Source organism: Manacus vitellinus, unplaced genomic scaffold, assembly GCF_001715985.3.
Source record: "Manacus vitellinus isolate BGI_N305 unplaced genomic scaffold, ASM171598v3 scaffold_55_pilon, whole genome shotgun sequence".
Lineage (NCBI taxonomy): Eukaryota > Metazoa > Chordata > Aves > Passeriformes > Pipridae > Manacus > Manacus vitellinus.
The window spans coordinates 463,907-490,907 of record NW_021940651.1 but is presented as its reverse complement, the minus strand read 5'-3'; the positions used below and the strand labels follow the sequence as shown (position 1 = coordinate 490,907).

At 38.5% G+C, this 27,001-nt stretch overlaps 1 protein-coding gene across 17 annotated transcripts in view; it reads right to left on the bottom strand.

The window, feature by feature from the left end:
• The window catches only part of TNS3 (tensin 3), a 201,379-nt gene that overhangs the window by 3,600 nt on the left and 170,778 nt on the right, over window positions 1-27,001 (bottom strand). For 14 of the 17 annotated variants that reach the window (XM_029963198.1, XM_029963196.1, XM_029963197.1 and 11 more), the window contains 11 exons: window positions 23,372-23,540; window positions 20,411-21,054; window positions 19,677-19,763; window positions 16,547-16,675; window positions 14,191-14,286; window positions 12,969-13,046; window positions 10,884-10,961; window positions 6,742-6,910; window positions 5,710-5,778; window positions 5,466-5,492; window positions 1,224-4,514 (listed from right to left, as the gene is read on the bottom strand). In XM_029963198.1, the coding sequence (XP_029819058.1) occupies window positions 4,370-4,514; window positions 5,466-5,492; window positions 5,710-5,778; window positions 6,742-6,910; window positions 10,884-10,961; window positions 12,969-13,046; window positions 14,191-14,286; window positions 16,547-16,675; window positions 19,677-19,763; window positions 20,411-21,054; window positions 23,372-23,540 (1,691 nt within the window). In that variant the 3' untranslated portion in view covers window positions 1,224-4,369. Of the gene's footprint in view, window positions 1-1,223; window positions 4,515-5,465; window positions 5,493-5,709; window positions 5,779-6,741; window positions 6,911-10,883; window positions 10,962-12,968; window positions 13,047-14,190; window positions 14,287-16,546; window positions 16,676-19,676; window positions 19,764-20,410; window positions 21,055-23,371; window positions 23,541-27,001 lie in introns of those variants that run through there. The other 3 variants (XR_003916163.1, XR_003916164.1, XM_029963195.1) reach the window with 3 other exon arrangements.

Below are 27,001 nucleotides of genomic sequence, written 5' to 3'. Positions count from 1 at the left end.
AGTTTACACTATTGTAATCTTTGTGCTAGGTGTAAACAGCAAAAGCAGATGAGGGATTTACTCTGCCTATCTTGGTGGGCCAAGTTTTCTTGTTTCAAGAGTTTTCTAATAAAAATATTTAAAAAATCACAAGGCAACAGGTTATGCCCCTTTTTAAGGAGTATCACTGTTCACTTAAAAAGTCCCTCCAAAGAAATTTTTTTACTGACCCTTTCAAAGACAAAAACACATAAGGGTTGAGTGCTGACTTGTTTAGTCTTGCCAAAGGAAGAATGAGGGACTGAAGGGGGGTCAGATCTCTTGCTAAAAATACCTCAGGGAGAAAACAGTTATTCATGCTAAGAGACAGTGCTGGCATAAGAACCACTGCCTATAAACCAGTTGTAAATACATCTAGGATGAATACTGAAAGCAGATTTTCATCCACTAGAGCAAACAGACCCCTTCATATACACTCAAGAGCAGCACACGTGCACAATGGCATCCAAGTTCAAGGACAAGAGTTTAACAGGAGAGACTGGACTCCTGACACAGAAGATTCATTTTGCTCTTGCATCCTTGTCATCTGTTCCACATTATAAAACATTCCAATAAAAACTAATACTTTTTATTAATAACTCCATTGCATTACGCCCACGCATAAACCTCACAACAGCCTGTAGTGATGAAAGACAATAAAGCACACTGAATGAAAAATTCCTGCCAGCCTATGTCAGCATGACATACCAGACATATCAGCATGACATATCAGTCTCCAAAATAATCCTGATAAAGCATGTATATTGCTCAACCTTCAATGTATGGTTGATGCACTGATTTTGGGGTAAAATTTGCACTAGGGGTAAAATTTGTCACTCCCTCTCATGCTCCTCTGGAAGGTTTTCCAGTGTAATCACTGTGGAGACACAGTTAAATGGGTACAGCATCTCAGAAGATGACATCATATTCTTCCTTCTTACACTGAAATATGCAATACAGGCAAAAGGTACTTTTATATCACTATAACCAAAAATTAACTAGGAAAATCACATGCTTTAACTGCATTGAACCACTAACACAGACTCACGCAAAGTCAAGTCCTTGAAATAAATCTCAAGTGTTTCTTAAAACTAAACCCCAGCACGCAACCTATTCTTAATTCACGAAGAACATTTTACTCATTAGTTGGTTTTGAATACCAGAAGGTAACTTTCATTCAGAACAGACGGCCATGTCAGACTGTGTTATGGAATTCCACATTTGTAATTTTATTATAATTCTGAAAGAGGTGGTATCTGAAGAGCAGAGAAAATGACTATACAAAGAATTTATAGAAACATTCATTTATATACTGCAGACCTTCAGATGCTTCTTTACAGTTTCAAAAAAAAAAGTAAAAATTTTCACTAATAGAAAAACCAGGAAAGAAACAATTAATTTTTAATGATACTGTTGGATACACTGAGACCATTTAATTAAAAACATGGCTTTTAGCATTTTTTTATTAACACTGTATGATTATAGTAGCATATTTACTAACTATGTTAACAGGAGTCTGGTTAAATGCATATGTCAACTTGCTGCCATTAGTTATGAAACTGCATATACACATCTACCAAAAATCTTGAAAGAAAGTGCTGTGTTAAAGATTTAGTCCTGTATTTGCCTTGAACATATAAGTTCCATGAATATCTTTCTACATACACTACATAATGGTACATACTGAACTATTTTGCTTTGTGCATTTTTTAATTCATTAAAAAGCAAGAGCACATGGCACTATACCATCCAAAGGAATGCATAACAGAAAACCTCCCTTAGAAACAGGGTAACTTCTTTTTTCCCACTTACCAAGTAGAGCTAAACTCCCAGGAAATACCACCAGAAGTTTCAGCATTCAATCCCTTATGCTTTTGAATTTAGCAGACCTTGAAAAAGCACAAGGAATAAAAAATAAGGCCCTGAATGGAAATAGCAATACATGAGAAAAAAGACATTTTATCTTCAGCCCAAAGGCCAACACTTGGTGTCTGAGAAGACACACTAAAATTTAAGTATTTTCTACAGAAGTGAAAAAATAGAGTAAAAAATTCTTCCTCATTTCAATGTTCACAACACATCAGATTTAAATCTGAGACTTAAATCTAACTGAGATGTCAGCTGAAGAAATTCTCTGGGCTCCAACTGGCTGACTAGATTAGGCAACTGGAATCTTTGTACACCAAAAGAATATTAAAAGAAGACTTGTCCTCATATTTTTTAAAAGGAGCAGAACTCCTGGAAGTAAGAACTGCATTCTTTTTTTGGATGGTACATAAACTCTTTAAGTAGTATACCTCTGTGCCAGAAGAACAAAATTATTTGTTAAAATCAGGGGTACTTGCCTTTGTTGCTTCAATGGTAGCTACTGCGCTTTGGATTGTTTCACCCTTTCACAGACATCCAATGCCCACTGCTACTAATATACCATTTCTGGTCCCAATGCAAATCTTTCTTCTCTTTCCCTCTCTTCCCTATTCCCTTCCTTTTAAAAAGCATAAAGTTATTTACACAAAATTCATAGTTACACAAATAAAACACTTTGGCTATGGTCACTGAATAAGGTTTCCATGGTCCTAATACTTCAGGAAAGAGAGCTATTAAAAAAACCCATCATATTTTACACAGGACAAATGTAGTTCAAATTGGTGGAACCCTCTTAAAATATAGCCCAACCAGAGTTTCTCATTCCATTTAACCGTTACTTAGTAACAATGTATAAAAGGATTAAAATCTAAAAGTGGGTATAGTTACTAGTTAATCCAGTGGCTCATGCATTCAGCATGTAGTATTCAGCATATCATTTTATTCCGCGGGTTATTAATATAATGTTGACAGCCACACATGAAAGAAATAGAGGCAATGAAACTTTTCAGCACTCGCGAACACTAAAGCTCCTTTATTACCCCTGGTTCTCATATAGGGGTCAAGTACTGCTCTTTTTGAGTGAATGGGAATTACACAGTAGACCTCAGAGGCTTACTCTCCTTGTGCAGGCTTCCACTGTAACCTACTGTATCAATTTTCTGGAAAGCTAACTAGCACTTTCTTATGCATTTCAAATATCAATGTGTTTAGAAAGATACTGAGATATGTACAAGTGTGATGGTTGTAGAAATCATTACATAAATGCTCTCAAGAAATGGGACAGAGGAACAAAATAAATTCCATTCACTTTCAGATTTGCTGACTCAAGGAATTATAAATCAAAAATAGTTCCTACTGATAAAAAAAAGCCAAAAAATCCTCAAAAATTCAACAAAAGTGGGGCAAAAGAATCCACAAATATAATTAAGTATTAGGTAGGGGAACAAATGTTACTACCAAATCAGTATTGCAGAGACAGAAAACTGGATGTATCTTGTCACTGTAACACAAAAGTGAAAATATCAGACTCTATTGTCTCTATATAGGTTATACACACTTTTACTTACACAAAATAAGTAAAGAGGCAAAGCTCAGAAATGGTATAGTTTCCAAATGATCTGTATGACATATCAAGATCTGAGATCTACTATAAATTACACAATTTTCCTCTTTGTTTTCCCCTCATTTTTATCCTGTAATTATTAAAATGCAGAATGTTCCCTGCTTACTTCTTTGTATAAAGACAATAGAAACCTCCCTAATTACAAAACAGATTTCCACACAAACTTTTTTGTTCCGTCGCTTCTTCCTTATTTAAAAATTTTCAAAGTAAAAGTCTAGCCTTCTTAATACTAAATACAGAGCTATCTTCCTGAATATTCCAACTGCCACTCCTTTCTTACCAGAAATCAACCTGCACAAACCTTCTCTTCACATACATCTTCCCATTTCTCCATTCAGTTCCCATCACTGATCACAAAGATGAAGGGAAGAGCAAATAGTCTTCCTCAGCCGATCATTCTCTTAAAAGCACATTTGCAAGGCCTATAGCTACCACTGAAGTAACCATGGCAAGTGTGTTTGTAGAGGTTATACACTTTCTGAACAAAAAAGTAGCACAATCTAATGAGCATTTCTGGTCCAATAAATGATGAGAAACAGCATGTGAAGATATATTAGAAACCCTTCAGGAGAAAAGTTTTTTGTTTATGCTTCATTCAGGTATGGGTTACATGGGTTTGGGTGGCACCCAGCTTCTTTTGTTTTATCATCTGATATGAAAGCAAAGCAATAGTGCTTTGTGAAGTCAGAGGCATCTTCAAATAAAAGCCTGAACCCTTGCAAACACAGTACACAGACCATCCTCTGCTTTCCTTACTGGGAATGACAAGGTTCAGACTGTTGCCGAATAGCCTTTCTCCTTCTCACAGTGATTTCCTTCAGTGAAGTCAGCGAAGAGCTCTGAATCAAGGATGGAAAGGTATCAGATCTTCTTCTGAGATCCAATCATGACCTTTGATACAAAGTTCACAATGGCACTGGCAGGTTGCTCTGGATCGTGCTCTGCAAAGAGGTGGCATACGTTGTCTGTGGCACTGCCTTGCTTCCTGGCAATGAACCCAAACACTCTGCAAGGGCAGCAATCACAGTACGTCAGAGAACAGACAGACAGGCATCACCTCTCTTCATAACGATACCGCAGAAACAAAGCACACAAACCAGACTTCCTCTGTTCTGATGGACAAGGCCCCATGTGACTGCTAAACACTGGTCCAGATGGACCAGACATCTCAGGAGAGAATCAGGGAAGGAGACTGTCCCCTTCCTTCTACTCTGTGTGTTGTCAGAGAAGTGCTGCTGACCCTTGGGATATATTTAATCTGATTCAATACTGCTGTTCTCCTACCTACCGTGGGGAGTGTGTGGTGTGGTGTATCAGGGATTGCCTAAAGAGAGGCTTTTGAGGGACACACATCTCAGTGGACAGAGTATTGTAAAAAGGACTTAGACCATCTATTTCTTTCTTACTCTTCTTCACTTTCCAGAAACAAGTGCCTGAACCTCTCTGTTTAGGTTATTTCTTTTGGTTAAAGGGGACAACAGTGTTTACCTTCAACAGAAAACACTTTGCAATCCATTGGTAATTATATATTTATGCCACACATTAATATTACTAAGAGTATTTTCATCTATGTATCGCAGGGGGTGATTTTTTTTCTAAAGATATCATTTTAAATGAGACAAGTAAGCTTGTGGTACTGTTGCTGAACAAGTGGAACACAAAACTGAGTAGCAAATAGCTCTGTTTTAACTTCTGAAACCTTAGTCAAATCATAGACCTGAAATCAACATCAACCAGACATCCCACCATCACCCATCACACAATTAGGCCTCAACTTGAAGAGGTGTAGATGAAGCAACTAAAGTCTAATTACAGTGGGCTGAGAGACTTCTGTGTCTTAACAACTGCTTTCCCTTCTACATCTCTGACAAAGGTAATTTAGAACACCAAGAAACTGATCACTTTAATGATATGCCTAAAACATTCAGTTAAAAGACTCATAGAAGTGTCCACTTACTTTGCAGAAAGGCCATCTTTCATCCATCTTGTCCATTAAGAAAGCAGTAAAAAAATAAATGGAGAAACAAAAATGAAACCTATGTTAGTTTTGGTTTGCATGTTTTTTTGTTTGGTTTTTTTTGGTGGTTTTTGGTTTTGTGTGGTGTTTTGTAGGGGGTTGTTTTTTTGGGGGGAGGTTGGGGGTTTTTTTGGTGTATCAACAATACAAACAGCATATTAAAAATACTGCTTATCTTCCTTACTTTCTGTCCTGTGGATCCAAAGCACAGAAAATAACGGTATTGACTGAATAATGTCGCCGAAAAAAGAGTCTGGATAGGAAAAAATAGAACAAGTTTCAGAAACATTTAAGATGCTTAAAATTTTAAACAATAAGCAGATCTGACAAATAAATTTTTTTAGTCTTAACAATGACAATATGTCCTTTTTGCTATTTCTGAGTGACCTTGAAAGCCAACTGAACTGCTCCAAGCAAGATGAACTTTTTGAACAAAAGGAAAACTAATCCTCAAACTAAGAAAAAAAGGATTAGGAGTATTCTAAAAACTGGCAATTTAGATATGATATTAGTGCATAATGCAACTTCTTGGAACTTGTGCATGATTTGATTACGTTACATTTCAAAATATACACACTTCTAGGCATTACAGTTTAATGTTCTGTCCTTGATCTGCTACAAATGCTTGCAGACCCCATGGAATTAAGAAGTCTGGCACTTTTTTTTTAATCTATAATGAATTCCTATTGTCCCTTTTTTGTTATTGTAATTGTTCAAAATGAAAAGAGTTCACGGTAGCCTAAACAGCATTTAGTACAAAGTAAATATAAATTAACTTTTAATCATAGTTTTTTACAGGATATCCAAAGCACTGTTTCAAATACTGGAGATATCCAGCATCTGCTTAAGTCAACTCTGTTCAGTGATACTAGTGAAAGACATTGTGAAGATAAATCATTCCACTGAATAAGTTCAATATCAAATGCTGGCAAAGCCATTACTTTCTTTTTTTATAAGAAATAGCAACTAAAAAATGCCATGGCAAAATGACCTTCCAGAGGTAAAATATGCTATGTGGAAGTAATCTACATAGCTTAAATATTACTTAAATATTACTCATGTCCATAGCTCCAGTACTACAGCCAGCTTACACTGTCACCATCATTCTTTCAATAATCCTAGTATCCTCTAAGAATGTAACTAGGAACATTAAATCAAGAGCAGCCAACACTTGCTGAGGACAGGGCTGGATATTCTCAATCACTCTTTTGCTTACTTTCTTTGATTATCTGTCAGTGTGATTCCCTGTGCAGACACCTTGAAATGGACAACGGTTGAGACAGGAGAAGGATCTTGCATCAGTGTCAAGCTCAAGGCCTTCTGTACTGCCTGGTAGCCTGTGAGGGATTCCATCTCCACTGAATTCAGGTACCACACATTACATGCTGTAACGAAAGAGGGGAAAGGTTTTGAAGGGTCATAGGCATTTTGCTCTCCCTTTGTTTTTAATACCGCTATATTAAAGCCAATGACTATATTTATCTATTACCCATAGATCCTGAAATTTAAATAAATACAAGACATTACCAGAGAGTACCTCTGTAGGGACCACTGGAGCAAAGGCTTTCCCGAGGGGAAAGAAGGGGAATATTTTGCTTTTAAGTTCAAATACATCAGCCAATTAGAAAATACACATTCGCAGCATGTGTTCAAACATTTTTTAGTTTCAAATAGTATTTAAACTATATTCAAAGGAAACTATTCACTTGTTTGACAAGATAAGAATGTTTTCACCCCAGAAAGAATTGAGATTTGTTGCAAAGCTCACTTCTCATTAATTTCAATGTTTTTTATGTTTAGTGATTTCAGGGCAAACAAAACACTGATAAAAATTACTGACATATATTTTTAGGCCTATTCTTTGCTTCAGCATGTGCTTACTTCTAAAAGAACTATTTGTCTCCCAAAGATAATAGTAACTTCTGACATATCTCCATAAAATAGATGCTCATTGGTTTCTAAGGCTACCAAACAGTTACTTTTTTGACCTGGTTTAATATCAAATCTCCAGTGAGCACTAGGAAAAAATGTACTAATCTTACATAGTAGTACTGTAGTACTGTATAATAGTACATAGTACACCGCTATCTAACATTGTGCAGTACAACTTACTATTATATAGTATTAATAGAATTATTCACATGCTTATTTTGGGACTGTGGTATAAAGTCAAATTTACAAACAGATTAAGAACAAGCAAGAATGATTATACACATCCATAGCTAAACACTGGTACCAACAGATTTTGTGTTTAGTAAAAACATCTGTGTCGGTATCCAGGACAGAATTTACAACTGGCAGCTGACACATACAAATTACCATGCTAATATTTCATTTGTTTAGCAGTTTAGCTTGGCTTGCCAACATTATGAAAGCAAAGATCAAATTAAATCTAATGGCTTCTCTTTTCATATGGCTATTCTTATCTCCATATAGAGCTAGACGTTGGCACTTTCGAAACAACCGAGTAATCACACAGTTAAAGACTGCATAAGCCTAAGTTTGATTCCAGCATGATAATCAGCCCAGTAACTTCAAGCTCTGAAGTCTATCAGTGAAAGAAGGGATCATGAGATTTATTTGATTTGCAAGGGTAACATTTCCAAAATATATTTGCACATGGGTGCGATGGTCTCAATAACTTTTGTTTGAATCAATGCACAGAGGGATTCAAGATGATGAGTAGCAACCCAAAACTGTAAATAACATTCCAAACCATAAGCTCTCCTCACCTCACTACTGTGTATGGTTGATACAGATCTAAAGCTCTTCATTATTCTGTGAGTCCTTCCCACCACAGGAAGCTTCCCTTCTTTCACAGTCACACACATCACCACTTCTGTGACCTCAAGAGTCCCTCTTCTGCCACACAGTGCATTGGTGTCAACAGACTGTATTCAGGTTTTGTTTCTAAATGAAATCACCAAGCATTTTATCTAGACCACCCTCAATATGATAATTCAAAAAGCAGTTACCAAATACAGTAGATTACTTCTGTAGCACAAAAAATAATAAATGGAAATAAATGGAACCTTTTTCAAAAGTGTTGGAAAGTGCAAAGATTGCCAGCTTAAAACGGAGATTATGGGAAAGGAAAGGTAACGAGAAAGGCTGAAAAATTTCTCATTTAAGTACATCAAGCATGGTCTAACAAAGTATTTAATGCAGCTGTGCTGCAATGTTGCTGTTCTCGGTCTTTCACACATGGTATTTTGGAGCACGTTTGTGCCACCAGCAACAGCTTAACAATGCTGCTTCTAGACTGGCAATGCGATTTGTTTAGAATGCTTAGTCCCCTGACTGTATCAGTGGAAACAGAAATGAAGAACTGTGATTTATTTGCTGCAGAAGATTTTGTTGCTGAACAGGAAGTTTAATAAAGTAAGGTCTGTTCTAGGGAAAAGCCTCTTATCTGTATGGTTTCTAGTCTTCAACTGTCACTCTCCAAGAAGCAAAGGATTTCTAGTCAGCTTCTGCATTTAGATCGTAACTGGAAATGCTCATTAGGTTTTTCAGACAGCTATAAAAAATAATCATTCTAGGAGAACACGTAATATTTTGCATGTGGAGTGGGAGAAGGGTAGGGTAAAGAAGGGCAGGGAGAAAGTGTATCTGCTTTGAAGTTTCTTTGAAAGGATGAAATGTACAAGTTTCTGGTTTGCACTTCAGTGTTGAACTCCACCAGTCTCTATGACTGAAAAGAGACTGTTGAAACATGGAAAATCAGTGGGAAATGATGTATCAGGGCAAAATAAAGACCGAACACCTGATAATCTCTCCTAGCTAATTTATCTATTCAGGTTCCAGACCCTTGTTTAAAAATGAAAATAACAAAACAGGTTAAACCCAAATGTACTAAGCACCCCAAATGATCCATGATATGACAGCTCCCATATGACTACTGCCCCAGTTGAAGGAAGAATTATTTCTTTTTCTTTGAAAAGCATTGTCTGAGCAAGGAGAAACCAATATTTTTTCTATATTGTCCACAAGAAACCCCAACCAGTGAGCCAACACGTGCTCACTCCCAGCAGAGCCTCGCAAAGACTTGCTATTGCCTCAGCCACACATGCCTGCTCAATTACAGCACTTGAAGTAGTACTTCACATTTTTAAGTCAAAGCAGATTGCTGCACGAGCAAGAAGCAACATTCTCTCCGGAGATGCTAAGCTTGGCAACCGCCTCCTTCACAAGTGCTCTAAAAATAGGTGAGGGCCATGAGGCAGCATTCTTAGAAAGGCATGCTTGGCCACAACACTCACTTGTGGCTCCAGTAGTAGACTAAATTCAAAGGAGAGTGGTAAATGTAGTGTATTCCCATGCTCTAACGGCACTAATTGGGTGGATAGATAGATCCTAGGGAGAATTCACAGCAGCCTGAAAACCAGGGACCATGGGAGGGCATGGACAGGATTCCCTGGGCATGCCCACTGTATAGTGGAATAACACAATAGCTGCATTTCTTCTAAGGACGGCCTTAAGGCTACTAAGAGGTACTCAGAGCAATATCCAGTATAGTGAGTTAGGATGCCACCACACTTCTTCATACAGGTTGTTTAACTAGCTCTCTCTGGATCAGCTGTACACAAACAAAGCAGATAAGAAGCAGAGCTGCCCCTACACAGCTGCTGCTAATACCTCCATTTGAGAGTGATACAGATGATACCAATGCATAGCATCACATTGTTTGGAGGTAGTCTGGTCAGGGTTCTCTTGTCACATCAATAATCTCATTGTAAGACAAATTAACTTGCCAGAATGGGTGCTGCAGTATGCATGAGAATCCATAAAACAGCATCCAATGGGAAAGACACAGGATATTTCGTAACAACACGCAGCACAGCACCAAGTGAAGCACAGGGCATTGTTATTCAATATTTTTAGGGTTTTTTTCCAGATTGATAGAACAGTAAGCATTTTCCAGTGGTATTGTTGACCCCTATTACGAGAACTTAACTTTACTGTACACCTTCCTTAGTTGGCTATTTGCAGACCTCAGACATAGTTCATGAACCTCTGCAACCACAAGTTGAAAATATCCTCTCTAAGATCATCAGTTATGAAAGCAATGTCAGTGCTTAAAAGCTGCTGTGCTTGATTAAACCTCTGTATACCTCACAGTCTCATGAAATACATGACTGGAAAGCAAACACATGACTGTAGAACTTCGGAGCTGGTTGCAGAAAACAGAACGAACCTGGTACACATCCACACTGTACCCTTTACACTTCTACACAGCACTCTAAATTTAACTGCTCCCTTTACACATCCTTCAGCCTAGTCCAAGCTTCAGTTTTTCCCAGCCTGTAAGATACAAACTTTGGTGACAGTCAAATGCAAGGAAAAAGTTTAACAGACCTGCACCCTGTTTGAGAAGCTCTGCAGCTGAGTTTGCAGCAGTTTGTGGAGAAGTTTCTGCTATCTCCTCCAAGGGATCTGCAAACAGAAAACACTGTCAGTGTCTTGTATGGACTTCAATCAACAAATCAAAGCATATGGTCAAGTATGAGTTTAGCATTTTTAACTGTGATCTCATCTACTGGACAACTCTTGGCCAGAAACATTAAACAATCTTGTATCTGAAATTATAATCGTTTATGTGGGTTTTGTGCTACATCAGGTTTTTTTGCCTTGAGCACTGCAAGATGCTAAACCTTTATTTCCTGACAATAAAAGACACAACTCCATAGGCATATGCTGCAGGGGCACACATGATGCCACACTGAAACAGTACTTATAGCTATATTCATTCTCACTACAACCTGAAAATATTTTAAATAGTGAAATTTTAACTATCTCATTGTATAATTTACACTAATTTATACACAAAAGCTTTGTGTTACCATGATGAAGTCAATTAATTATATTTTGATTCAGAAGATGACAACATAATGCTCCTTTCTTCTTCCTTAAAAAACATCTCAATCTTTAAGACAGCAGTGGAATGTTTGCCTCCCAATTGTTTGTTAAAATTAGTGAGAAAACCATCTACCAGCCTGTTGTTTCAATTATACAAATGCATGTAAAAACATCTCACTTACTGCTTCCTTTAGCATGATGTATGCTAGCTTTGAATATATTCAAATGAGGAAGAGAGCCATAATACAATTTGTGACACTGTTCACATGTCTAGAGTTATAAGAGTTATCCAGATGCTTTAAATACTCCAGGCACTGCATTCTGTCATTAACCACAGAAGATCATCTTAAAACATGAGATCAAATTGGATTAAAAACTAAATACAAAATAAAATTTCACTGTGATATGTTTACTCAGGGCAAGGCAAAAGTTTCAGTCCTGTCCATCATCCATTTTAGGTGATGAGGGTAAGGAGAACAAGCCCACCTGCCACATTGTTTTGCCACATAAAGAGAGCTCTTGTCAGTACTACCATAGCATATTTTTGCGCTAAAATGGTTTCAGTAATGTATTTGCATAAATCAAATGCTATTTTTGAACACTGACATAGAGTCTTTAACAAAAGTTTAAAAAGTTCAGTCAAAAACTGTCAGGGGTGACAGCGGGTCTGTCAGCACCTTGGCACATACTGACGAAGCAATAGATGTTGACCAGATCAAAGTATACCCCTGAGATGGACTGAAAGAGAGGACTGAAAATGGAGGCCCTGATCCTGACAACATACTGATGCATCCTGAAGAAGCTGTCCCGTGGGAACAGAGAACACTGTCTCATGAAAACAGGAGCACTGTCTCATGAGAACAAGGACCTGTTTTGAATGAGAGTGGTTGGGAAAAACATCAACATGAGAGAAAAATAAGAACAGGTGCTCGGGACTGTTGTGGGAAAGAACTGGGCTGTTTTGAGAAAGAGCAAAGTTGTGGTGAGAAAGTAGAGTTTAGAAAATGCACCTATTAGCTGTAAGAATTCTGGTGTGAAAGTTTGAACTGTCCTATCCGTGTGCATTACGTGTGTTCAAAAACTGTACTTAAGGGGCTGCACAGCAGCCCCGGGCGGCTGTCCCTGCTTTTTCCTTGGAATAAACTTTGCTGGAACCTTTTTTCGTGTCGCTTTGGCCGTTCCGACATTATCAGCGACAAAAAACCACTTGAACATTTAACATTTTAGTAATGCATCTGAGGTTAAGTTAATGTGGGAGAATATCAGACAGCTGTGTCTAAATCTAACCATGCATGAGCATAGTATAATGTCTAAGTACATTTGTCTTCCTACATGCTAGATTACTGTGTGGATTTCCATGATGCATAGATTTTTATGACTGGAATATCACAGTACTAGTGTGTTCACAACTACACCGTGGATAAGGGTCATCATCAGTACTGAAGAACCACTTTTAAAACACAGCCTGCTTCCCTGAGCATTTTTGCTTAGCTCTCGACTTGTGACACATTCACCTGCCTTCAGACATTGACTTTAAAGCAGAGCTTGCCTGGGTATATCTCTTCTGTACTTTAACAAGCATACCTCTGTCTGGAATGAGGAGCTTGCAGGGCAATGCCAATGGAGTGATGGAATGCTGATACACCAGAGCTGTCAAACTCCCTGTGATCAGAAAAGCAACAACATATGCACAGTTAACTTGGTGGACAAAAAGAATGCACAAGTTATGTTTGCTTTCAAGTATTTTACAGAACAAGGGCCCCTTCTGCTTCCCTTAAAAAAAAAAATCTCCTGGTACCAAGAGACCAAGAAGGACCCAAGATCTTCTTGGGTCAACTTTAGTGTATTCATGTTTCCCAATACCATCCTAGTTGGATGATCTTGAACTCATTAATCACAATCATATGCCCCCTTTCCCTGCTTAAATGCACTGCTTAAATCCTAACCTAAATGTCTTTACTTCAAATGGAGAAAGAACAAAAATGCCAAAATACAGTCAGTAGATTCTTTTCAATGCTCTTAACTTCTGCTACATTAAATGTAGTAAAATCTTATTAAGATGATAAGAACACAAGAGGTCACTATTCTATTATGAGGCAGAGAAAGACCGAGGAGTTCTACCTCTTAGCCACCTTCACTGTCTAGTGTTCTGTTTAATACACAAACCTGTATTCTGTACTTCTAAAAGTGTAAAAGACGGTCTGGGTAAATCCCCTTTCATTCAATGGAGCAGTGAGGTACATAGCATTCTCTATTAAATTATTCTTTTTTATTCAAAGTCACTTTTGTCATTTGTACTTGGCTTAATTAAAATAATTAAACATTAATAATCCTTGAAATTAGCATGTGAAACTATACTCTAAGCAGTGAGAGGAAAGCACAGTATTCATCAATCTGTTTGTACAAAAAGCCATCCTTCAATACCATTTACAAACAAGCATCAAACATTATAACCATGTGCTGGAGAAAAATACCAGCTCAACCAAAACCAACCTCATTTTTACAGTTCATCAAAAATTTCTTCAAAATGGATCACAACAGCAATATAGCTCAGCTATCTGATGCAACATTGGCAGTGGTAGACAAGCTTGACTGTTTGAAGCTTGGTCATGTGCATCTGTGCTAGAGCACCCTGTACATCTACTTAAGGTAAATGTGTACAAAGTTCCTGTAACCTTACAATGGGTTCCTACAGAAGCCATCAGGACTCAAGCTAAGTATTCTCTCGTTTGCACTCCACCCAAGTCAGCACTGGTAAATGCAAACTGTTTCCATTTTCTCTGTCCCTGTGATGCACAGTACTTACCAAAATATGGTTCATTTGGGCATCCTTTCAAGCGTACCCCCTTCTGAGTACATTCAATCAGAAAATGCCTTACAAGTTCATTTGACAAATCTCCAACTGTGTTAAAAAAGAAAGATCATGAAAAGAAGCAATGAACTGACAATTCTCACAAATTAGCAAGTCTTTATGAAGCAGTTTGTCCATATTATGACCAAATGTTTTATATGCAGCACGCAAAGAATACATTAGATCTACTTTGCTGCAAAATTACAAGCTGTAGTAAAAAGGTCATTTTGAGACAAATAAATAAGCAACTAGCTCACTTTAAACAACCAGAGGAAATGGTTTTATATTCCTAAGTGATTGACATCCAAATATACACTGGTGTCCAAAATGCCCAAGCATGGTCACAACTGCAGACGGGAACAGAAATTTGGAAAATGAATGGTTAGAAATTTTGATGCACTTGCCCATTAAAAGAACTCGTAACCAATGTGACCAGAAAGCAGAAGTATAAAGAAATACTCCAATTTCCAGTGACAGTTCTGTTTGCACAACTTTTCCAGATTAAAACAATAGATTTAGCTACATGAAGATAATGATGCCAAGTCTTTCAGTGAATTTTTAAATTTCAAAATATTTGCAGTTTTATGCTAAGTCTCTGCTCCTGAAAACAAACATATTACATGAAACACTCAGGTTTCACTAGATTTGTAAAGACAGTTTTTATCTCTGGAATCTAGAACAAACCAAAATAATTGGATGTAACGAGGAGATTCAAAGTCCAAGAGACACTGAAAAATTCCCTTGAGTTTTAGCATTCTTTTAAACATAAACATATATATGTAGACGTATAATTAAGACAACTTAATTATTTCTTGAAAGATGCATTCACAATATTTCACACCTAACTACAAACTGAATCCCACTCCAAATAATTACAGGGCTGCTTCACAGCAATGGGACAAAGCCATGCAATCATTCAAACCTTAACAAAAGAGCAACAAATGCGAATACTCCCTTTGACTCTGATCTAGCAGGAAACACATCAAGGGTTGATTTTCAGGTTAAAACAGATGTACATATTAATACGGACAGCAGAAACTTCTATACAAGTAAATATTGTAAAGACGGCTCTTTCAAACAGTTTACTGTTTGCCATTATGCTCTCACAAAATTAAAAATAAATGACTACAAGGTATATGGGAAGGGGAAGCCTGGAACAAGAAACCCTGCAGGAAACTGAACAAATTTGTGCCTTCTGGGATGAAACAGTGGATATCAAAAAGGCTAAGTATCACAAAGTAAGAAGTGGAAGAATGCTACAGTCTTACTACTACTTGCCTGTGGTACTACCAACATAAACTCTTAAAGGTTAGCAGGGTTTGAACTTTCATGTCTTTCTGTACTTATTGCAACTATCACCACCCTCTGTTGTCTTTGTGACATGGAAGTGGTTCTGCTGATGTTTACTGGCAATAAAAAGAAGGACTACATGGCAAATTGTTATTAAAAGTTGTTTCAAGATACCAGATTGAAACAGAATTTGAAAGTGTTACTGTAATAGAGGTGCACTCCTAACCTAGCCTCAGAGAAAGCAAACCCAAACCCAAAAAAACCAAACCAACAGCCAACCAACCAACCAACCAAAACAGACAAAACCATGTTTCCATAACAACAACCCTAAGAATCATTGCTTTCCGATGATCTCTGTTGCTTGGCTCACCAGACAGCATGTACTAATGAAACACAATGAGCTTTGTAAAAGAAAAACAGTAGCAACAAAAATAACCCCACTACCCCTGCAGTAGCACAAATGGAACCAAGAACACTACAGATATTGGAGGCTGAGTTTCCATACATCGATTAATGATTTCTGTACGTTCTTCTCATTTTACCTTTCACAACCATGAGGCACATGGAGGCACTGAAGCCAGAAGAATGGGTTTCACCACTTCTTTTAAACAATTACCACCTTTCCTTAGGGAACCACCTCAGATTTGTATCTTAAGTAGAACTGTCTGAAAACAGAACTTTAGGGTCAAAAATATTCAACCCTCCAGCCAAGCGAAAGCTTGACATGGTGGTCTGTGAATCAAATGCAGGGAGGATTAATTGCTGAGATGATAATAATTTTGTATTAGGTTGAGAAGGTACAACACATGCACAGCCACAATGAATAGATTTACACATCATGGTGAAACTGTATAGTACAACAGGCATCTTATTCAGTCTCATTCAACAAGGTACCAAATGTAGCCTGCAATTCAAATTGCACTTATGAGATGAGGGGAAGATTCCAACAGATTATTACCCAGTAATAAGGACTTCCTACTATGTATGGCTTGTTTAATAATATATGAAAGCCCTTAAGTACCTTTCTTTAACTGCAGCACAGAAGGAGGTGGTGTTGCAACTTTCATTGCTAGCCCATAGGCTCCCCGGAAAGAATGACTGTCTCGAACAATGAATGACCCAGGTTCCTTGTCTTTGAGAACAGCAATGGCTGCAAGGAGTTCCAGGAAAGAGAGAAAAACAGTTCAAGTACAATGTACAGACTCAAAACGTACAGAAGTGCAAATCTATATTTAATACAAAATTAAAGGAAATAAGATGCTTTTCTCTGTCCTAATTGCTGTAGAACAGAGTACAGTCAAGTATATTTGGGGGACCCAAGTGGAAACACCTTGTCCAAATTTCACAGATACTTCTTTCAAAGAAGCCTGAAGTACAGATCCCTACTGATTTTTAAACTGAGAAGGTCCCACCAGGATTCCTACAACCAGTGCAAGAGCAAGTTGATTTCTGTTTAGATTTTGTCAGTTTGTTAAAAGTGTTACAGACGGCACAGCTCTCTGTAATTCCCACAGTAACTAGAACAGCACTGTTTTTCACTTCCTATTCAGCTTCAACGGGCAGAACAGATTTGTTTTCATCCACCACCAAGTTTCTGTCTCTCCAAAGCAGTCTCACTCCCTTAGTAGTTTTAAAGCAAAGGAAGGGAGGTAACTGAATATTTTGCTCTTTCACTGTCCAAGCATTGAAATATTTTACACCTATATTCTGGGATCTCTTCAGCAAGTGTGATATGAAGACCTCCCCAGGAGGAACCACTTGCAGTTGCTTTGCATGAGTCTGCTGCAGACTTTGAAATCTAGTCGCCCAAAATTTTAAACTTATTTTGAAAACAGACAAAAAGTTAATCTAAAGACTCATCTTAATAAAACCTTTGCTTTCCCACCCTCCCAACTTTTTAGCAATACTTGTGTTTGTTTCAAGAATTTCTTAGGATCAGAAAGCCTTCAGAGAAACCCTAGAAAAAGCCCAAATTTGACCCTGGACTCCATAATTGTCTGTTTACACAGAACATGGATATTATGCATATGGGGCACGAAGCCATATTTTCCAAGGCCTGAGCAATGATTACATCATAAATACATATATTTTTTCCATAAAAAAAGGGCAAGTAACAAAAAAAACCCTGAGAAAATGCAGACATAATTGTTTCTTCTGTTAAAGCAAGTAAAGCAGACATATGTACACCCTGTTCTATTCATCTGTCAGATGGCAAAAGAAAAAACCTTTTTTCACAACACCATGTATTGAGAGGATGACAATGAATACGTAAAACCTTGCAATTCAGCAGTATTCACATAATACTTCTAAATACACAGAAATACCCTATCACATGAACATTCTATTAAACACAGAAAAAAACAACAAATGCTCCTCCTCCTCAGCAACAGTATCTTAAAACACTTTTCAAAAGGAATTTTACTTCAAAAAGAGGCATATTAAAAGACTGGGAAAATTTTCGTCTCATTTGTTCAAGCAGTTAGATTTAAAATTCCTTCATTATCTACTTCTCTCCCTAGACACTCATCAAGTCAGAAATATTTCTCTGTACTTTTAAAGACTCATTTCTCATTATGAGTGGTGAACAGATAAGAGAAAGGGGATTGGAGTGAAAGGACCACTAAACCATCATCCAAAAATGAATTAATGTTCTGTTTTCTATGATCTTTATTCCACTGAGGGTGTATTTAGCACTACACAACAACATTCTCACCATCTGAGAACCTAATAACTAGACAGACATAGCAATTCATTGTTTGCCAATAGCTGAAGTTCACAGTGTTTTGCTTTAGTATGAACATCTTTCTCAATGCAGAACTAAGTAGTAGCTTTTCCTTTCTGACAAGTCCATTTTAAAAATTGTAGCTTAAGATCCTGCCACAATCACAATTCAGTATAGCTTAATATTCAGTATGAACACAAGCACCATCAGACCAATTGCATTTGCAAAGCACCCAGCATGCTTCTTTATGCACTGTTTCAGGGACAAGATGGAAGTTCATAGCATCACAGAATCACAGAATGGCCTGGGTTGGAATGAACCTTAAAGATCACACACTTCCAACACTCCAGCTGTGGACAGGGACATCTTTCATCAGATCAGAGCCCCATCCAACCTGGTCTTAAACACTTCCATGGATGGGGCATCCACAACTTCTTTGGGCAGCCTGTTCCATTGTCTCTCCACTCTCAGAGTAAAGAATTTTTTTCTAATATCTAATTTAAACCTACTTTCAGTTTGAAACCATTCTCCCTTGTTCTGTCATTACATGTTCTTGTAAAAAGTCCTTCTCCATCTTTCTTGCAGGCTCCTTTCAGGTACTGGAAGGCTGCAATTAGGTCACTCTGAAACCTTCTCTTTTCCAGGCTGAACAAGCCAAATTCTCTTAGCCTTTCCTCAAAGGAGACGTGCTCCATCCCACTAATTAACCTGGTGGCCCTGCTCTGTACTCACTCTGACAGCTTCTCTGTTCTTCCTGTATGCTGGATGCAGTACTCAAGGTGCTTGTAAGTATACATTTTCACATAGGTAATAAAAGCTTTCTTCAGCTCATTCAATAATACATCTACATATAAATGCACTGTATCTGCACTGTACATCATAAAGATGTTGTTCCGTGGAAGTGTTATTTCATGACCTTCGAGAAATTATTTACGTCACCGGCAGCTGACAATTGAAATTCAGGCTACAGAAGGACTCGTAGATGAGGATGCTTTTGTGATGACTTCTAGCTAACAAATTATTCTGAGGTCATGCCAGAACAGCACAAATACTCAAAAGGTTTCTGAGAGCAGACAGTTCTTTGGTATTGCTTCATGCTTATCTGCCTTTCCAAAATCTGGAGCTTCACAGTAAAGGATATTTGCAGCAGCTACCACAGGTAGATCTGAATTACTTCATAGTTCATTCAGTTAGGCTAATAATTTGATTAACTGATAATCTGATTAACTGGATATTTTTTAAGGACTATTTGACTGTCACCCTCCACACTCAAATTCAGCCTTTCAACCAAAGAAATTAAGTGAGGTTGTCTGTGGCCCTTCTAGGTTTTATATTTCTTTTAAACATCAGGGATGTATCAAAAAAACAAGATTTCATCAACTAGCTTTTCTGTGAATGGATATATCAGAATATATATCAGTTGATATACCTTGTTCTCGTGAAATATCAGGTTTATACCAGAACTTGGATGTGTCCTGAACAAATTTTACGGTCACATGTTTATCAATTGTGTTTTCTGTAAAATAAAAGGGGAAAATGTCAAGATATCTTTTAAATATAAAAGCATTTTTACTTTTCTTTCTAATGTCCGATCACCCTAATTACTCAAAAATCTCATCATTAGGACAATTTAGAGACACTGAGCTGTTTTAGAACCAGGAAATACATAAGATACACTACACTAAGATTCTGAAAGTATGTCTGAAGCTTCATTTTGCAAAATCTACAAAATATTAAAAACTCTTATAAAACTGTATTAAATACACACTTCTCAACAGCGTCCAGTGAACACACATCTACATTTTTAACTAGTAGTGGCACAAGTCTAAAAGGGGCAGAGAGAAGCCAGCCCTTTTTAAAGGAAATTGGATTCCACATTACTCACTTGTAGTTTGGCAGTTGAATAGGCAAGCTGCTCTTAGCTGATAATCTAGGAAGTGCAGGAAGAACTCTGCATCCTTGTTTTCTGAATAATACATCCAAAGACAGTGAACTGGCACTACTTACTGCAAACATGCAAGTCCTCTGCGTCATTTTCATTCCACCACTTTTTTTTCCCTCTATTTTTTTCTTTCTCTCTTCCACTTTTAAAATCTCCTAAATGCTTTTTATAAACTCATATAAAACCTAATGTATTTTGCATTTCTCTGATGCAGAACTTACCTGGCACTGGGGAAGGGCTTAACATCTTTGAGAAATCTGGGAGGACGTTTGGGAAGGGAATGCTGATTGTGCTTCCACTGTGAGGGCTAGAGAAGCCACTTGAAGAAGGTGACACGGAGGCAAAGAAACGTTCTCCTTCAGAGGACCTCTTCTTCTCTGGAAGAGGCGGCTGAGCACGTACGTTCCCTCCATGGTGCTGCTGAACTGCACTGTTCTGGCTATTGTGTCTAGAGGTCACTCTAATAAAGTTTTGTGTCAAAAAGCCACTCCCCTCAGCACCTGCCACTGATGAGCTCAGGGTTTTAGAAGAGGTGCTAGCATTGGCTATGCAAGTAGCTTGTGTCTCCTCTCCAGGAGAGCTACTGCCCCTGACAGCCCCACTGTAGCTCAGGTAGGCATGGGCACTGCTACTGATAGCATGTTCTTGCTGTGGTTCGGCTGGTGAATTCTCCAGGTTGCTCAGGGTGACCACTTGCAGTCCTGGAGTTTGGAAATGAGACAAGAGAGAGACATCTTGCATAGCGTTTGAAAATTCAGAGGGCACAAGGTAACCTCCTGGCTGCCTGGTGTTTCCCATTGAAAACTGAGGTGATAGGGAAGCTTTAGGGTTGCTTTCAAGCCAAAGACGTTCTGTTGCAGGAGAGCTGTCAAAAAAATAAAAAGCCAAAAATTGAACATAAAAATAAAACAACAGCCAAGTCATTCCTTTAAAAGGTCACTGTACAACCCATACTTCAGCAATCATTGAAAGCAATGAAACACAACACCCAGGACAATACCTCAGAGCGCTCTTTGAAAATATGCTGGATCAAGGGAATTCCATTCTCACCCTGACACTCATTTCTTCAGTGTAGGTTACTGTGTTCTACTTATCTCACCCTCCACCTAACCATGTTGATGGGATAGTTTCTGAGTTTGCACCATAGAACAGTCCATCAAATCAATGACAGTTAAAGATACTTCTCCTTCTCCCTGTTTGAGAGGGTTACTTTTAATATGAATGAGTTTAGTGAAGCTGTTTGCAGCATTGCTTCACATACAGTGGTCTTGGTGAGCTAAAGTTCTACCTGGAAAAGAGCAGTAGGACAAAAGAATTTCTTATGCCAAAGCTGCCATCAAAGGTAGAGGTTTACAGAAGGAACCTGACATGCTCAAATCAGTTCCTACATGCAGAGTGTCTTTTGCTCACAAAAAAAAAAAAAAAAAAAAAAAAAAAGGGCTAAGGAGGTAGCTGTGCACCATCACACAATAAATTAATAACTATTATAAAAACAGAGTTCACAAGGTCCATCGCACACCAGGTTGCTTTTAATACAATTTATATTTAAAAAAAGAGGCAGGTCCAGCTGTTGATTTATTCGACAATGGAATAATTTTGATTTATAGAATTAAAATGAAATATTTCAACAGTAAACATTAGAGTTTTCTACTGGGTAGCAATTCTACCTATTCAAGTGAAAAATAAACAAAAATTCCTTCTAAAAAAGAGAAACTAAGCTTCTGATGAAATCATCTGATAAAAGTTTGTCTCCCTGCTTCTAAAAATATATGTCCTTAGACTGTAGCTGGAAAATATTACTAATATAAAATCTAGAGGGAACAAACTCATCATGAAATGCAAGGGGGAAAGAGTTGACATAAGATATATATTAAAAAGGAAAGGATATTTAATTAAAAGGGAACTGTGGGCATGGATGCCAGTAGATTTGAACGGTTCAAAGTAGAAGGGCCATAAAGAAATGGAAGGGAAGCAAATGGAAGAGGACATCACTGCAAGAAGAAAAATCTCTACAGCTGTAGCTATCTGCTAGATGAAATGAAAAATGACAGAAAAAATACTTTGAAAGAAGGGAACAAAATTTTCTTGATAAACTCTGAAGCAGGTATGTAAACTTGATAATAACTGCATTGCCTGACAAGCTTTTAATATGTATCCACTTATTTGTTTCATTGCATCCTCTGCAGCAAACAGCAACTTACTTTGTTCAGTGTTATGACTCACATTCGTAATCGCAAAACCAAAACATTCTTTCACAGTCTCAGTACTGGTAGAAAATTGAACCAATTATATTGGAAGATAAATAAAAGATAAATAGGTAACAACATACTTGAAGTACTCACTGAGAATCTGACACACCAACCAAATACTTACTGAGAAAAAGTAATCAAATAGCCAAGAACAAGAACAGGATAATTAGCCATAAAGGAATGTTATCGCATAGTGATAGAGAAGGTAACCTCATCAGGTTATACCACCTTGCCTATTAAGTAAATATAGGGCATAACTAATGACTTATGATTATTGTTATGGTGCTCTGAACCTTCAAACAGTAGCCAAGGACTCTTTGTTTGTTTGCTGCTTTTTGGCATTTCTCAGCTTATTCTGTAAACTCCTTTGGACAAGCACTACTTGGTAAATTTATACTATTTAAGCTCTGGTCCAGAGTCCTACAAGTTTACCACAATACAATTATAAAATAACAGAATTTCTAAACCTGCTGAGCAGTAGAAAGGGAGTCAGCTATACACTACCAAAACAAACCCACTGACATTTTACTGACTAAAAACGCACGGATTGCAGCAAGAAGAGTGCTCCCTTTCTCTTATATTCCAATGTGAAATTTTATGAAACAGTTTTCAGTAAACCATTAGAGATGTTGATTAAGCACATAAAAAAACATATATGAGCTTGTGCTAGCATGTAACATAACTGAGCTATAAAATCCTATTTATTTTTGTCTTCCTTTGTATCTTCAAAGCTAATTGTGTCCCTGACATAATAAATAATATCTGTGGTATAAATAATATCTGTCCAGCTGGTGGACAACATCTACATTAAATGTCACAACCAAACTCAAAGTCCCTAGACAAACGCCCTGCAATGAAGATGCAATCATAATGTCTTGGCTGGGAACTATAGTTATAAGAACTAAACAAAAAAGTAGGGGAATCCTTTCCTACCTTTCTGCCCCTGGGATAGGACTGTTACTTGAAACAGCACAAGAAGATGCAAAACAGGGCTGAAACGGGAGATCCATCTGCATGTTGGCCCTCAGCAAAGGATTAGTGCCCACAGTGCTGTCAGACATCACCACACAGTGGTTAATGGCTTCTGTGTAACTTTGAGATTCTGTGGCAAAGAAAACAAAGCAAAAGCAAATTTAAAAACAACACGCATTTGAAGAGTTTTTGTTTGTTTGAGCACTAACAAGTTATTTCACAAAATTATGTTGATCACTGAAAACATCCAGTAGGTCAAGTGGCATATGGAATAAAGATTACAGAATTGCAACACAAACTGTTTGATCAGTTCTCCAGTATACATTCCCCAGATGAGAACGGACCCACCTGTTCCAAGATGTTTTGCATTCCACAGTCCATAGTGTTAATCAGGTACATCTAGTCAAGCATCCTGTGTGACTATATACACTATCTGCACTTAAACGCAGAGCAACAGAAAATTGAGTATCCTGGTTCTGGCCCAGGACAGGGTTAATTTTTGCAGTAGCCAGAAGGGGGCATGGATAGGACCTGGAGGTTATTCTATACCACCTCAGGTCATTGCTAGGGGTGGGGGGAAGGGAGTCTCTTCCAGGGAGAAGGGGTTCCTTCCAGTCAAGTAAGCATGGTGGAAGGAGCAGTGGGATGGCACCAGTTCCAAGCCAAAGGGAGTGGTCAGGGTGGCATGGCTGCAGCTGGGTCAGGTAAAGCTCCCCAGTAAGCATTTTTGCACGTGACTCGTTCTCTCTTTTGTATATTTTTGTTATTAATATTGTTGCTGTTACTGTTCATTTTCTTATCTCATGGCTGTTTCCAGTAAATTTTTCTTATCTAAACCTATGATCTTCACCTTTTCTGACTCTAATTCTCCTCTCCAGCCCCCTGCAGAGGGAAGGGGGAGATGGAACGAGTGAGCAGCAGCATGGTTTGGAGAATCTCACAACATTCGGGTATTAATTCAGCCTGCCCATTCAGCCCACTTGCTGAATGAGGCAGGGGATCTGGTGCATGATGGAACAGAACACAATGAGGTACTCACAACCTTCTTCATATCAGTCTTTACCAGTAAGACAGGCCTTTGGGAACCTCAAGTCCTTGAGACCACAGGAAAAATCTGGATCAAAATGTACCTTCAGTGGAGGAGGACTAAGCAAAGGAGCACTAAAACAAACTGGAAATATTTAAGTCTATTGTAGTCTGACAGGCTGTACACACAAGAGCTGAGGGAACTGGCTGATACCACTTCCAGGCCACTCTCAATAATCTTTAAAAGGTCTCAACGATTGGGAGAGATTCCTAAAGACTGGAAGAGAGCAAGCATCACTCATACCTTCAAGAAAGGTATAAAGCATGATCCAGGGAACTGCAGGCGTGGCTAGCCTAACCTCAGTCTCTGCAAAGGTGATGGAGCAACTAACCCTGGAAACAAATGCCAAACATATGGAAGAACAGAAGATGATTGAGAGTTGTCAGGGTGGATTTATGAAGATGAAAACATGCTTATCCACCGAGATAACCTTCTTCAATAAACTGACTGGCTTAGCGGTTAAGGGAAGAGCAGCGGATGTTCTTTATCTTGACTTCAATAAGGCTTTTATCATGGTCTTCCATAACATCCTCATAAACACTCTGAGAAAGCAAGGGTTAGGCGAGTGGACAGTGAGATCTACTAAAAACTGGCTGAATGTCTAGGCCTAGAGGCTTACAATCAGCTGCACCAAGTCCACTAGAAGGCAAGTCACTAGCATGATACCCCAGGGGCTAACACCAGGACCAATACACTTCAACACCTTCATTAACAACCTGGACGATGGGATAAAGTTTCATCAGCAAGTTTGCAGACAACAGAAAACTGTAAGGAGTGACTTGACAAACCAGATGGTTGAGCTGCCATTTAGAAGTGGGAGAAATGGGTCAAGAGAAATCTTAAGTTCAACAAGGCGAAATCCCAGGCACCAGCACATCTTGGGGGCCAGCTGGCTGGAGACAGCACTATGGAGAAGGACCTGGGGGTCCTCAGGGACAGTAAGCTGATCATGAGTCAGCAATACAACCCCATGGCAAAGGTGATCAACAGTACTCTGGACTGCCTCACAAAGTGTTGCCAGCAGGTCTAGGGAGGTGATCCTTCCTCTCTGCTTAGCATTAATGAGGCCATATATGAAGCTCTGTGCCCATTTATGTGCTCCTCCGTACTAGAGAGATAGGGACTTGCTTGAGCAAGTCCAGTGCACGGTCTCAAAGATGCCTGAACCGTCACTGGGACTGGAACATCTTTTATAGAAGCAGGGGCTGAGAGAGCTGTGACCGTTCAGACTTGAGAAGAGAAGGCTCAGGGGTATATTATCACTGACTGTAAAAACCTGATGGAAAGGAATGAATGCGCATGAGCCAGTCTTCTCACTCTTCTGCTCACATGAGGAGAAAAGGACAGAACTGAGGTTGAAAGGCAGTTTAGCTGCACAGAGCAGCACAAGGTTTAGTTACCTGTTGTGCTCATTTTGGCTGGGATAGCGTTAACTTTCTTCACAGTGGTAAGTATGGGGCTATGTTTTGGATTTGTGCTAAACACAGGGTTGATAATATAGAGATGCTTCTGTTACTGCTGGGCAGGGCTTACGCAGACCCAAGGCCTTTTGTGCTTTTTATACTGCCATGCTGGTAAGGAAGTTTGAGGTACATGGGTGGTTAGGACGAGACACGGTTGGGGCAAGTGACCCAAACTGACCAAAGAGATATTCCAGACCATACAACATCATGGTCAGCATATAAAGTAGGGGGAAGAAGGAGGAAGGGGGCACATTTGGAGCATTGGCATTTGTCCTCCCAAGTTACACATGATGGGGCCCTGCTTTCCTAGGGATGGCTGAATGGCCAACTTCTCCTGGGCCTGCCCAGGGGAAGCACTGAATTAGTTCTTTGTTTTGCTTTGCTTGTGCGTGCAGCTTTTGCTTTCCCTATTAAACTGTCTTTATATCAACACATGAGTTTTCTGGTTTTTACCCTTCCAGTTCTCTCCCCAGTCCTACGGCTGGGGGAGTGAGTGGTGCTTAGCTGCTGGCTGGGGTCAAACCATGACACCTGTGCAGCTGCAGTTTTCACGTGTGAGTTTGTCCACACCACAGAGACACTAATGTAAAGCAACTGTAAACTGTAAATAATTTTCTAATAGCTTGCAAACAGCACCAGAGTAACTGGTTTCTAAACTGACTGAAATCTGAACTACATTCAACTTAATGATACTGGACATAAATACTAAACGATATAGTTAAATAGATGTATTTGGATGAAAAATAATAAGAATGCTATTACTGAAGAGCTTTATACGGCACCAGTTTCATCCTATTCTTTACAGGTACATTTAAATAACCAGTCAAGCTCCAATGAGGATTATATTTTATTATTCTGGATTAGTAAAAAAAAGTCAACACCTATTCACATAAACCCAGGTTCAACAGCACTACTTTCTACAACACAAAAGGCCATGCACTGTTACTACAAATGCCTGAGCATCTGAATAGCTTCTTGCGCCTGAACAGTCCCATTGACCTCAACACACATTACTCAACTGGAATCCAATAAGACAATCAC